The 14,853-nt window shown below is 41.1% G+C and overlaps 1 protein-coding gene across 1 annotated transcript in view; it reads left to right on the top strand.

Annotated features, from left to right (window-relative positions):
• scara3 (scavenger receptor class A, member 3) overlaps positions 1-14,853 on the top strand; it is a 51,654-nt gene that overhangs the window by 25,432 nt on the left and 11,369 nt on the right. The window contains exons 3-5 of the mRNA XM_055635817.1: positions 3,042-3,098; positions 8,791-8,940; positions 10,796-10,894. Of these exons, the coding sequence (XP_055491792.1) occupies positions 3,042-3,098; positions 8,791-8,940; positions 10,796-10,894 (306 nt within the window). The remainder of the gene's footprint in view (positions 1-3,041; positions 3,099-8,790; positions 8,941-10,795; positions 10,895-14,853) is intronic.

Below are 14,853 nucleotides of genomic sequence, written 5' to 3'. Positions count from 1 at the left end.
TCCACTCATGATTTTAAATCCCTCAGCCTCCTGCTTTTAAAATAATAAAGTCCTACCCTGCCCAAACACTCCCTGGAGCTCAGCCCCTTGAATCATAGCAACATTCTCGTCAATATTCTCTGCACTCCAGTTTAATGGCATCTCTCCAATAGCAGGATTACTAAAACAACACAATACTCCAAGTGCGGCCTCACCAGCGAACGTATCTTTGCATTACTGCCTAGTTTTAATGCCCATTTTGTGGAAGGCGTCATTGAGAGCACTGCTTCACCAGCCTTGCATCCTGCTCTTCCTGTTAGCGCTAGAGAGTGTGCAGAAAAGATGCACGAGGCTGTTGCCTGGACTGGAGGGCTTGAGCTGTAATGAGAGATTGGATAATTTGGGATTGCTTTTTCTGGCGGTTGACCTTACAAAGATTTATAAAATTATGAGGGACATAGGATAAATATTCTCAGCTTTTTTCCCATGGCTAACGAGAGAAATTAAGGATAGACATTCTTGCTATTGATGGAGTGCAGCGTAGGTTCACCAGGTTAATTCCCGGGATGGCGAGACTGACATATGATGAAAGAATGGGTCGACCGGGCTTGTATTCACTGGAATTTAGAAGGATGAGAGGATCTTATAGAAACATATAAAATTCTTAAAGGTTTGGACAAGCTAGATGCAGGAAACATGTTCTGATGTTGGGGGAGTCCAGAATCAGGGGGTCACAGTTTAAGAATAAGTGGTACGCCATTTAGGACTGAGATGAAGAAAAACCTTTTCACCCAGAGAGTTGTGAATGTGTGGAATTCTCTGACACAGAAGGCAGTGGAGGCCAATTCACTGGATGTTTTCAAGAGAGAGATTTAGCTCTTAGGACTAAAGCAATCAAGGGATACGGGGAAAAAGCAGGAACAGGGTACTGATTTTAGAAGATCAGCCATGATCATATTGAATGGCGGTGCTGGCTTGAAGGGCCGGATGGCCTGCTCCTGCACCGATGTTTTTATGTTCTATATTTCTAGTACGGGAGACTAAAACTGGGGAGCATAACCTTAAGGTGAGAGTGGAAAAATTTAAAGGGGATCTGAGGGGCAAGATTTTCACATGGAGGATGGTGGAAATGTGGAATAAGGTGCCAGAGGAGGTGGTAGAAGCAGATACAATTACAATATTTAAAAGATATTTGGACAGGTATAGGGATAGGAAAGTTTTATAGGGATTTGGGCAAGGTGCTAACAAATGGGATTAGCTTGGATCAATGCCTTGGTCAATATGGACAATTTGGGCCCTAAGGCATGTTTCTGTGCTGAACTCTGCAAAGAAATGAACCTGATGATTCATTCTAGTTATGCGCCATTCGAGTCCTGCTCTGTTGTTGCTTGGCAATGTGCACAGTGCCGGCAGGAGAGGATCTATAGATTTTGTATAAAGGTAATATTATAGTAAAATGTATCACTCTATCTGACTGTAATGACCTGGGTTGTTTGCATTTTGTTGCTCGGCTTTGAATAACATAGTCAAACTGTACTTGGTGCAAAGCATTTTCTGCCTTGGGATTCACATGCGAATGATGATGCCTTAATACACTGAACTCTATTTGACTGAAAAAATGTGGTATAGTTGTCCATGATAGTGCAATTTGGATGTGTGTGTTTTCTTATAGTTGGCATACATATCACTGCTTTTCTGCTTAGACCCGGCCTCATGAAACATTAACTGATTCAGACCAACTATGCTTGACTCTGTATACTGCCTACATGAAATACCAATGTGTTTCAAATGCTCTTGCAACCTTCCTCTATGTTCCCTGTTTAACTCTCCTGAAAATAGCACATCAGTATCCCACTAAATCCTATTATCTCCCAAATGGAAACAAATTCTTCCAAATAGAAAGTGAAATTTTCCAACATCATAACTGACGTTAAACATTAACTTTGTTTTTCTTTCCACCTATGCTGCTTGACCTGCCGAGTATTTCCAGTGCCTTTGCTTTTTTTTTACCCAATTGCTGTAATGAGTATTTACACTGACCTCAGATTAAAATATATAATTTATTGTTATTCAATTGCACCAGATATCCAATTGGAATAATACAGTATAAATGATTTTTGCCTAATAATTTAGTCGCTTATTACTATTCTGCTCTTTTTTTCCATAGCAAACATGCAATGAATGTATAATTTCTCTAGAGTATAAAGACTTTCTAATATTGTGGTAATCGCTTCTAGCTCAGTTGGTATCAAAAATAATTCAATTGGTCACCTTTATTCGTTGTTTGAAGAGCCCTGCAATTCACACAAAGACTTCAGCTGTTTGTTAAATAACCCAGAATACAGTGGCGGACGGTGGCGGGGTGGTAGAGTTGCTGCCATAAAGCTCGAGAGACCTTGGTTTGATCCTGACCACAGGTTCTGCCTGTGCTGAGTTGTACTTTCTCCCCGTGACAGTGTGGGTTTTCCACAAGTGCTCCGGTTTCCTCCCACACTGCAAGGATGTACAGGTTTGTAGGTTAATTGGCTTTGGTAAAATTGTAAATGATCCCTATTGTGTGTAGGATAGTGTTAGTGTGCGGGGAACGCTGGTAGGCGCGGACTCGGTGGGCCGACGGGCCTGTTTCCGCGCTGTATCTATAAACTAAACTTAACATTTGTGTCCAGTAAGGTGATGAAATGGTAGATGCGTGATGTGTGGCTTTGGAGTTTTGAAGATGCTGTTAGTGGTACCGAGGCCAGGGTCCACCAGTTAGGAAGGATTCCTTCCTTATTCCCTCTCTTCCCATTTTAAATACGTTGTCTTCACTGTGATCCATTCCTCTGAGTATGTTAATGTAATTTTAGATAATGGTTTCAGTGGTGATAGTCATAGAATCATAGATAGAGTCATAGAGTAATACACTGTGGAAACAGGCCCTTCGGACCAACTTGCCCACGTGTCCCAGCTACACTAGTCCCACCTGCCCGCGTTTGCTCCATATCCCTCCAAACATGTCCTATCCATAACAATAATCATTCAGAACAATTCCATTAAAATTGAGTATTGTATTTGTGTTTCAGACGACGACTTCTCTGCAGAAGAAGAAGAGATGCATTCCTTCAGATGTGAACAAAGTGGTTTGTATCCTCCTCACATTACAGCTTAATCCTATGAAGCCAATGTTAATATCATATTATAGGTTCGCTGGGTGGTGGGACTAAATCAAAACATTCTGCACGTCCTCTTAAGTGGACGAGTGTATCTGGGCGTAACTCCATCTGGTGCTTTCCCTGACCCTTGGGGCAGAGTCATCTCATATTATTTAATATTTCTTTACCATATAGCAGGAGGGCATTGAGCCCATCAAGTCTATGCCAGCTCTCAGAGCAATTATACTAATCTTATTCTACCACCTATTTCCCTGGAACCTATGCGCATTGACATCCTTGGTTCTCCTATCATCCACCTGCATTGTGGTGAGTTTACTGTTGCCAATGGACCTGACAATTAGCATGCCTTTGAGATGTGGAAGGAAACACATTTCTGGAGAACACCTATGGGAGTCAGGGAGAATGTGCAACATCCACACAGACAGTACTGGAGAATCAAACTCAGGTGGCTGGAACTGTGAACTGGAGACACAAGAGACAGCAGATGGTGGAATCTGGAGGTAACAAACAAACTGCTGGAGGAACTCAACAGTATAAAAGCACCTGTGGAGATAAAGGAACTGTCAACATTTAGGTTGAGACTCTACATCAAGACTTTATTTTAGAACATAGAACAGTACAGCACAGGAACCATATTGAACCACAGGAACAAATATGGTCCACAATGTTTGTGCCAAACGTGATGTGCCAAGTTAAACTGATCTCATCTGCCTGTACATGATCCATATCCCTCTATTCCCTGCACTTCCATGTGCCTATCCAAAAGCTTCTTAAATGCCACTATTACATCTGCCTTCACCACCACCCATGGCAATGTGTTCCATGCCCCCACCATTCTCAGTGTAAAGTCTCCATTAAACGTCCCCACTCTCACTTTATTGCTGTGCACTCTAGTGTTGAGGATTTCCACCCTGGGGAGAAAGGTTCTGACTATCTTCCCTATGTGTGCCTCTCATTCGGCAGTTGTTACGCTTCAGACCTTCTAAGATCAAAACAAGGTCAGAAATTAGTCAGGACCTGTCCTGATGCAAGGTCTTGACATGAAACATTGACAATGACTTCCCTGATGCTGTTCAACCAGCTGAGTTCTTTGAGTGGGTTTTTTGCTGTTGCTGGAACTATGAAACTGCTGCACTATCTTCAGCACCACTGTCATGCTATGGGCAGCCAACATGCTGTCAAGTCTTCTACCTGTGGAGATGTTAGAAGTCCTGTTTGGCTGGAGGACACCATGGAACAAATAGTGAAGGAGAGATTTTGTTGTCCCTTCAACAAATTCAACATTTTAAATATTGCTAAACAAAGCATTTCTGAGAAGGTAGACACAAAATGCTGGACTTTCCTTTTGGCCTGAGCCTCCTCCACTGCCACTTTCTGTCCTGGGCCTCATCTACTGTCAAAGTGAGGCCCAACACAAATTGGAAGAACAGCACCTCATATTTATACATCCCAGCGGTATGAATATTGACTTATCTAACTTCGAGTAGCCCTCGCTTTCCCTCTTTCTCCATCCCTCGCCCTTCCTAGTTCTCCGACTAGTTTCATTCCTCTCTGATTAAATTTTTACTGAATTTATGCCTCGTTGTCACCTTTCCCTCAGCTAATAATGATCCATTCTACGTTTTACTTAGAACTTCATCCCCTTTGATCTCACGTCTTCACACCTTACCCTTCCATGTCTCCATATCTCCCTCTGCCCTGACTGTCTGAAGAAGGTTCTCGACCCGAAACGTTACCCATTCCTTCTCTCGAGAGATGCTGCCTGTCCTGCTGAATTACTCCAGCATTTTGAGTCTATCTACTGTGCAAACCAACATCTGCAATTCCTTCCTACACAAAGCATTTCTGAGCATTTTTAGTTGGTGTATGCTGGGTGTGCCTGGTAGCAACCGTGCAGAGTTCATCAAGAAAGTCTTGTCATCTTATCCTCCCTTCCCCACCAACTATCCTGTTCTCCCCCATAACATCTATTTGATTTAGAGAGCCTGAATTAAAACTTCCTTCCTGATTATACATTCAGGGCCAGATTATACTCTTTTACCAGACCACGCACAAGAAAATGTATGTCTAATTTCTGGACTCATTATTTTAATTCTACCATCTTGTCTTGTATGACCAAAGTTACACATTCTATGCTGGAACAGTTGTGCTTCAGATCACTAGTTAGTCATAGATCATGAACTGACCAAAAAATATTTTGTACTCGTATACAACAACAATTGCAATTTTGTTTTCTCTCAGAGTTTGCAATTTTATTTGGCTCAAATGCCCGTAAAGAACTTTCTTTTCCTCAATCTTCTTCGTCACACTTTATTCATCTGCAATTACACGGAAACTGAATGTCAGTCAGAATGAATATAATAGTTATATCTGCTCCTTGTGGTCAAAAATAGTTTAATACAATCACAAAGCTTATTTTGACAAAAATTTGATGAGAGATGTATTTTTAGAGCTGCTGTTAAAGAGCTCTTAGTCTCTCGTGAGACCAAGGGAAGGCGTAAATAGCAGTAGTCGGCTCATAGTTCCAAAATCAACAGTAAATTGGCTGAAATAACCTAATACTAAAGTTTATGCCTAACTGCAAAAGTTATTTTCTAAAGATCCTTGTTTGGTAGAAAACATTAAAAAGTGGTGTAAAAATTATATCAATGTTCATCATTGCTTTATTCAATAGTAGATGTCAGATCCTGAAAGTAAAACTGCTTTGTGGAGATACCTGAATATTATACTCAGGAATAAATTGATTCCTAGATTCATTTTAACAAGAATGTAAACACTTGGTTTTGCTGATCTTGTGATCGTAGCTGCCTGTGCGTCTAAGACAAAATTGTTTTCTTTAGCATGGTTCAAAGCAAAACCTTAAGAGTAATATTCCCTTTTTAATGTACTCTCCCAATGCATATAGAAAAATATATGGGGAATTTAAAAAAGAAAGTCAAAATGTTCTACCTCAGTACAATGCGCTATTTCAGCTTACTTTCTTCAATCGTAGTGTGATCACTGATGAGGTACGATTGGCACGCACAAGAAGATAAATATTTTGTAAAGCAATATTTGGACTTCTTGTTTGGTAGTGTATTTGTTGCTGATGTGTGTGAGGAAAAATATATGAAAAATAAATTCCACTTCCTTGAGTAAAGGGAAATGGAATCAACCATGACTTGATACAAGTGCTTGTAAATTTAATCTCACAACAGTCTGAGTAATCAAGTGAAGAGGCAGCATGGGCTTGTATTAATGATCCAGAGCAGCGTTTCTCAACCTTTTTACCCTTGCGGAACCCTTGAAATCATTTTCATGTCTCAGGGAGCCCCTACATAAAAATAATTATATATCTTAATTAATCACTTTCTTTCTCTTTCATAAAATTCAAGTTCATGAGGCAAACATAATATATTTTTCTGATAACTGGTTTAAGCAAAAAATAACTTACGTTTTTCTCGTTTATTGGAAATGCAAAAAAAAAACTGAAATCAAACTGCTTGTAAAGAGACCTCTTAAGGAGGTTTTCATTCACACAAAAAAATCGACCATACCTGTGAACACAAAAAATATACATAAACAACCAACATCATAAATAACACATATAAACAGATTAAAGCAGATAATAACTACCACTATAAGGGTCTGATGAAGGGTCTTGACCCAAAACGTTGCCTATTCCTTCTCTCCATAGATGCTGCCTCACACGCTGAGTTTCTCCAGCATTTTAGTCTACTACAATAACTTAATTGTTTATTGACAATGTTGAAAAGGCATAAGATACATCAAGGCGATATGTCATATGAACAAATATATGGGTTAAGGCAATGTTATTTTTGAAACAATTTAGATAATGAAATATGCTTCTCTATTGTGAAACCTGTACTTGTCATTTCGTACACAAATACTTAATTCGGGGTAGAACCTTAGATAAACGCACGGATTTCATCTTCAACTGAATGGAGACGGTTTCTGTCTTTGCTCTTGATACTTGTTAAATAAGAAAAAGCTTGCTCACACATATAAGAGGTTGAAAGCTGCAGCAATATATTTATCAGACAGAACTGATGGAGACCGTGCATGCGTCTGTACTCACGTGGGTCACTTGATCATACACAAATCCTGTCAGGCCAATATGTGACTCGCAGGCTGATTCAAGGCTATCTGTAATGACTTCAGGTGAATGGAGTTCCCATAAATTGTAAAGAAGTAATTTTTCTCATTAGGATTGTGATGTCTTAGTGTTAGTAAAAAAAGTGTTCTCAATTGGCCAGAATTCATGATCAACTGACTTTTGATAAGATCGGAGTCATCCAGGTAGAAGAGAGCTAGATGGACCCTTCATAGTTGAGCCCTGCCCAGCGACAAGGCTTTCTGAATCTTAATATCATTGCATGACAGGGAGAGGACTAGAAGCACAAAATCTCCCACCCAAAGCAAAATGGAAAGAAACATCTTCAGTCTAACTATGGTTGGTGTAGGTGCCAGGCAGTTGGTGCTACGCCTGTGAGCCCAATAATCTACTGTGGCCACATTGATTGGCTATGATGGTAATTCTTTTCTTCCATCTTTGAGGTTTACAGCTCATGATTTAGCACAATTTGTTTTTATGGAGGATTTAAGTGGAAACGGCATCTCATGTATTGCATGCATGAGCTGGAGTAGTTTTCTTCCATGGGCCAATTGTAATGGACCAGGACTTCCCAAAAGTCGGGAATGTAGAGGGAATGTTAGAAATGCAATGCTGAGGCTCTATAAGGCTCTGGTCAGGCTGCATTTGAAGTAAATCTGGGCCCCATATCTGAGGAAGGATGTGCTGGCTATGTGGATGGTCCAGAGGAGGTTTACAAGAATGATTCCAGGAATGAGTGTGTTGGCAAATGATGAGCGTTTGACAGCACTGGACCTATACTCACTGTAGTTTAGAAGGTTGAGGAGGGATCTCATTGAAACTAACAGAATAATGAAATGCATAGATAGAGTGGATTGGAAAGGATGTTTCCACTGTTGGGAGAGTCTAGGACCAGAGGTCATAGCCTCAGAATTAAAAGGTGCTCTTTTAGAATGGAGGTGAGGAGGAACTTCATTAGTCAGATGGTAGTTAATCTGTGGAACTCATTGCCATAGAGGGCTGTGGAGGCCAAGTCTGTGGATATTTTTAAGGCAGAGATAGACAAATTCTTGACTAGAATAGGTGTCAAGAGTTATGAGGAGAAGACAGGAAAATGGGATTAGGTGACAGAGATCAGCCATGATTGAATGGCAGAGGAGACTCTATGGGCCAAATGGCCTAATTCTATGTGAACGTGTAAATAATCTTGTTCTAATGAGATCCTTGAAGCCAGGACTGGATGGAACGTAATCCATATTATTGGTTGGTCATTAGAGACCTCAACTGATTTTGCAAGAATACAAAAGGTCTTGGCAAGTGTAATTTCAGATAAAGTTTCTCCAACGTGCATTAAAATAGTTGCAACAGAAGGGTCATTCAAGTTTGAACAAGTAGAGAGTTGTAATTTGGGCCGTCCTGGTCGGCATGGATGGGTTGGGCCAAAGGGCATGTTTCTTTGCTAAATAACTCTGTGACTCTAATGCTACAATTTACAGGAAGTGCATGCAATAAGTGCAAATTATGTAATTTTAATAATACTTGGTAATCTTCTTACTTAACTTATAGATGTAAATCTGTTTGCTAATGAAGCAGAGAGGACCGCAAGACCCGGCTGCTGCAGATGCCACGCTCCATGGTCAATAAGTGTGGCTGTGAAAGTGCTGTACATATTTTTTAGTTGTCTCATCATAGCTGTTGCTGTGTTGGCATCTGTAGGTAAGGTGGATCTGTTATTTGGACCCAATTCATCCTTTTTTAATCCATCTAATAGATCAATCCATTTGCATGAATAGTGAAACACTATGTCATAGTGCAATCAATGTCATAATGCGGGACAAAAATAGACAATAGGCACAGAAGTAGGCCATTCGGCCCTTCAAACCAGCACCGCCATTCACTCCCACTCCCCATATCTCCTGATTCCAGTATCTTTAAGAGCCCTATCTAGCTCTCTTGAAAGTATCCAGAGAACCGGCCTCCACCGCCCTCTGATGCAGAGAATTCCACACTCACAACTCTCTGTGTGAAAAAGTGTTTCCTCATCTCCGTTCTAAATGGCTTGCCCCTTATTCTTACACTGTGGCCCCTGGTTCTGGACTCCCCCAACATCGGGAACATGTTCCCTGCCTCTAGCGTGTCCAAACCCTTAATCATCTTATATATTTCAATGATCCTCTCTCATTCTTCTAAATTCCAGAGTGTACAAGCCCAGCCGCTCCATTCTTTCATCATAGGTCAGTCTCGCCATCCCAGGAATTAACCTGGTGGACCTACGCTGTATTCCCTCAATAGCAAGAATGTCCTTCCTCAAATTAGGAGAGACCAAAATTACACACAATACTCCAGGTGTGGTCTCACCAGGGCCCTGACCAACTGCAGTAGGACCTCCTTTCTCCTAAACTCAAATCCTCGCGCAATGACAATGCAAAGGTGCGATGGGGAAGGACCTCGGTCCAGGGTCTTTCTGCTGCTGGACATTAACATGCTGAGGCCAGCAGAAATACCTCCCAAAACACAGAAGGTGGTTATCACCTTGGAGGCCGCATGAATGGCAATAGTGCGATATATAAAACCAACAACACTGCATGTATAGACTGACACTTAAGAACATATTCAGAGGTGTGTACTATTTGTTACTGTGCCCATTTTTTAAATTATAAATTTAGTTTAGAGATACAGCACGGAAACAGGTCCTTCGGACCACCGGGTCCAAGCCGACCAGCGATCCCCACACATTAACAGTATCAACAGGGTCAATTTTTACATTTACTGAGCCAATTAACCTACAAACCTGTACGTCTTTGGAGTGTGGGAGGAAACCAAAGATGTCAGAGAATACCCACGCAAGTCACGGGGAGAGCGTACAAACTCCGTACAGACAGCACCCGTAATCGGGATCAAACCCGGGTCTCCGGAACTGCATTCGTTGTAAGGCAGCGACTCTACCACTGTGCCACCATGACTGCCCAAGTTAATTTTTTTATTTAAAAGAAAATGCTCGAGAGTGAGAAGGGATTTTGTAAAATCGTAATGTCTTAAGTGACAGATGGAGGCTAAATGCTTTGCTAATTCAGCTCCCATTTGTCACAATTAATGAGTTGTAAATTCTATAACAATATAACCCTTTTAAATGTGCCAAGAACTAATGAGCTGAATTTTGAAATTTGTCATTATTCTTTGGGCATAGTGGGCAGTTACTTGTTCCCATTTTAAATATTAATAACTACTTAAATATGAAAATCCTTTAATCAGTCTACTCAGCAACAAAATAACCAGATAATCTTCATTCCATTTATTATTCCGAATCTCATAGGCTTATTTTCTCCCTTCTCACCTTTCACAGCCTGGGCCTCTATGGATGGGAGAATGAATTCAGTTTTGAATATTATGACTGGTTCACCTTGGCACTGCTGTTCATGACGCCTTCAGCTGCCAGGAAGTTGATCTAAAATGTCAATGATATGATTCAGCCATAAATTGAATTGATCACGGGGCATTATCATCCATTAAAGACACATTTGTTTGCTGTGTGTGACATTTGGGCGAGTAACCTCTTGTTTGTATATTGCAGTCTTCAGAAAGGTTGACTCCATAACTGAAGATATCAACATGGCCCAGTCATTTTACGATACAAAGATTAACTCTGTGCAGATGAATATTAAAGAGCTCGGTGAGTAACATTGCAGCACATATGTCAATGAATCCATCTTGTTGTAGAACTGTAACATTTCAATAATGAAACAAAGAGCTAAATTGTTCATCCTTAAGTTAAAAATATTTAAAGGTGATTGCACCTGATTGATGAGATGTAGGAATAAAACACAAAGTCTGAAGAAAGGTCCCGATCCAAAATCACCTATCCATTCCCTCCACAGATGCTGCGTGACCTGCCGGGTCCCTCCATGACTGTGTTTTGCTCAAGATTCCAGCAGAGAGAGTATTCAAGAGAGAGTTAGATTTAGCTCTTAGGGCTAACGGAATCAAGGGATATGGGGTGAAAGCAGGAATAGGGTACTGATTTTGGATGATCAGCAATGATCATATTGAATGGTGGAGCTGGCTCGAGGGGTCGAATGACCTACTCCTGCACCCATTCTCTATGTTTCTATGTCTCTATCTGTGAATAGCTGTGGAATAACCTTGCAGTCCAATAGCATTCTCTTTGCTTACAGGAAAACAAGATAAATAAAAAATTAATTATTAATTCTTAGTGTGGCATAAAATGTCTTAGTGGGCTAAGGAAATCTGTGGGTCTAGTAGAGTTATCATTGTCTCAGTTTGAGGTCATGCAAGGCAAATAGAAAATAGGTGCAGGAGGAGGCCATTCGGCCCATTGAGTTAGTGCCGTCTGATGACTGGCTACAGGATAGCTCCTGGATTATTACATATCAGTCCCGCTGCCAGTTAGCCAAAGATTTTAAAGGTATTAATCACAGCACCCAATGTATAAACATGTCATCAAAATAGCCACTAAAATTTATCTTAAACAATAATTAACCAACTTTAATGTAGTTGAAGACCATTGTGTTCAGCTCCTTCTTTTCTGCACATTAGAGACACCACAGCTTTTTTCAGAACTGCCATGAGGTAAAACCATAAACCATGCAAACACCATTTGAGGCAATATATACTGCATCAGTAATCTGTTTGTTTTGCAACAATGCAATCCATAAAATGCACGTCAACAGCACCAAAATGCAAAGTGATTCCATGGTTGATGCCATATTATACACCAGCTAAAATCAATTTGTACATGGATCAAAGTTCTGGAAGAACTCAGTGGGTTAGGCAGTATCTGAGGAAGGAAATGTTCGGATGAAGTTTCAGATTCATCTGCAAGGACCAATCTTCGTAACTGGAGTGGAAGTGAGATAGCTGGTGAAAAGAGATGAGGGGAAGAGGTGGGGCAAGACATGGCAAGTGATACGTGGATCCAGGTAAGGAGGCGCTTCATCGGTAAATGACTGCTGGGGGAAGGAGAGATATAGATATTCACAAAGGATGGCGGTGATAATTGGAGAAGTCAAAGGGCTACAGAAAATGAGGTGAGGAAGGAAATGTAGAACTAGAGAGAGGGGTGGTGGGCAGATGGGATCTGGTGTGGGGGCTGGAATAGGGGTCTGAGAGTAACTCAGCAGATCAGGTACCATTTCTGGAGTACATGGATAGGTGACATTTCAGGTTGAGACCCTTCTTCAGACTGATTATAGTGGGGAGTGTGGGGGGGGGAGGGGGTGGGTGTGGTGGAGAGAAGAACGCTGGAAAAGGGGAGAGGCAGGATGAAGAATGGCAGGCCGATAACAGAAAGGATTTTGTTTGACAGGCAAATAGTTGGAACAAAGGCCAGAGATAAGAACAATAAGTGTGAGAAATTTGAAGAGTTGCAGATTTTGAAGCCAAGGGTGAGAGGAAAGTTGGGTGTGGGGGTGTGGGGGTTACCTGATATTGATGAATTTGACGCTCATATCGTTGGGTTCTGAGCTACCCAAAAGGAATAGGAGGTGCTGTTCCTCCCGTTTGCATGTGCCTTCACTTTGGTAATGGAGGAGGCCTAGGGCAGAATGGCCAGAGTGAGAATGGGAAGGGGTGTTAGAATGGTTAGCCACAGGGAGAGCCAGTTGGCCTTGGCAGATTGAGCGCATGTGGTATTAACCAGCATCTGCAGTTTTTTGTTTCTACATCTATTATTTGTTGCCTGGGTTTTGTGATGCGAGTGTGTGGTAAGTATAGTATTGATTGAGCTAGAATTTCCTGCCAATGGCGAGTCATTGATGGATTCAAATGATGGATTCTTCCGATATCCATCATTTTCACAATGATCTGAAGCAGATCTTTCAGAGAAACCTAATTGAGAAAGTGGGCTCTAGCTTAAAGCTCTGCCAGCTGTAAGAGACATCAGAAGGATCAAGCATTGCCCATAAATGTTTGATAGCTGGCTAACTCATATTTCCAACTGGTGCTTAGACTTAAGATAGACACAAAATGCTGGAGTAACTTAGCGGGACAGGCAGCATTTCAGTTTCAGGCTGAGACCCTTCTTCAGACCTTCTACTTTCAGACACAAATAACTGTAGATGTTGGTTTACAAAAGAAATACAGAAAAGTGTTGGAGTAACCTCGTGGGTCAGGCAGTATCCCTGGAAGATCTCGAAAGGCAATGTTTTGGGTCTGGAACGTCCTTCACACCTTTCTTCAAATTAGTCTAAAGGAAGGTCCTAACCAGAAACCTCACCTTTCTATGTCTTCCAGCTGCCACACCCGCTGAGTTATCCCAGCACTCTGTGTCCTTTCTTTATCTTAGATTTGTCAAAGAGTTTGATCATTTGTGAACATTCACAATCAAAAACAATCAAAAGTTGATCACATGTGCTGAATAAAATAAGATTATTGCAGTTATAAAAAGGAGGCACATAATACTACAATGATTTTAAAACTTACAATACAATGGAGGTCATTTAGTTTATCATGTTTGTGCTAGTGGTAAAGGAATCCCCCAATCTAATCCCACTTGTATCTCTCGATCCATTCCCCCTCAAAGTGGCCCTGCAGGTCATAGTTCTTCAGACGCATATCCAAGTACTGTTTCAATATGATGTGGGTGTCTGCCTGATGGACCCGCCCTTTCAGTTAAATAGATCGAGACAACATCCATCCTCTGGTGAAAAAAATGTTAATTTCCCTTCTAATGCCTCAACCGTTACTCAATAGCTGTGCCCTCTGGTTTCGAGAACAATTCACAACAACAATCAATTATGCTTGAATAAATTAAGTTGTAACAAACATTTTTTTCTGAAACTCGACTCTTCATTGCAACCATTCCACTCCATTGAAAAGAACCGAGAAGCTAAATCTCTGGCGAGTCTAACCTGGCAAAGGTCCAGTAGACATATTCCACAGCACAAGGATGGCTGAGCTTCAGGAAGTTAGCACATCATGTGGAGTCTAATGTTAATATGCTGTCGGGAAAGTTCTGGCGAGCAACTGTCAGGAATTCAGGGCTTCCTCATTCATATATGCTGCCACCGGAATCCTAAGCTGTCCCACACGGAGCAGATGGTATTTCTATTGTCTGTCTCCAGTTACCCTGAGAATGTAGTGAAGGCCATTTTCCTCAGGTGAACAGCCTCTGTATAACTGGGAGAAATGGCCTATGACTGAGCCTTTGAATGTTTGTCTCAAGAGAGAATATAATTAACGTGTATTTGTCTATGAAATAATTAATCGTGCAAAACTGTACTTGCAAAGAAGTGGTATTGTGGCAAATAGATCACATAGAGGAGTACAGCTGAGGACAGGCCCTTCAGCCACATTCCCTTCGCAAACTATGATTCACATTTAAACTGCACATCTGCTATATGTGGTTAATAAACCCCCATTCATAAGGTCATAAAGTCATGTGATAGCAGGAGAATGAGGCCATTCCGCCCATCACGTCTACACCATTCAATCATGTCTGATTTATCTCTCCCTCCTCACCCCATTCTCCTGCCTTCTCCACATAATGTCTGACACCCATACTAATCAAGAATCAATCTATCTCTGTCTTAAAAAATATCCATTGACTTCGCCTCCATAGCTTTTTGTGGCAAAGAATACTACAAATGTACCACCCTTTATTTAAATTTCACC

This window comes from Leucoraja erinacea, chromosome 5 (genome assembly GCF_028641065.1).
Source record: "Leucoraja erinacea ecotype New England chromosome 5, Leri_hhj_1, whole genome shotgun sequence".
NCBI lineage: Eukaryota > Metazoa > Chordata > Chondrichthyes > Rajiformes > Rajidae > Leucoraja > Leucoraja erinaceus.
The sequence above is the reverse complement of the archived record's forward strand: the minus strand, read 5'-3'. Positions and strand labels throughout refer to the sequence as shown.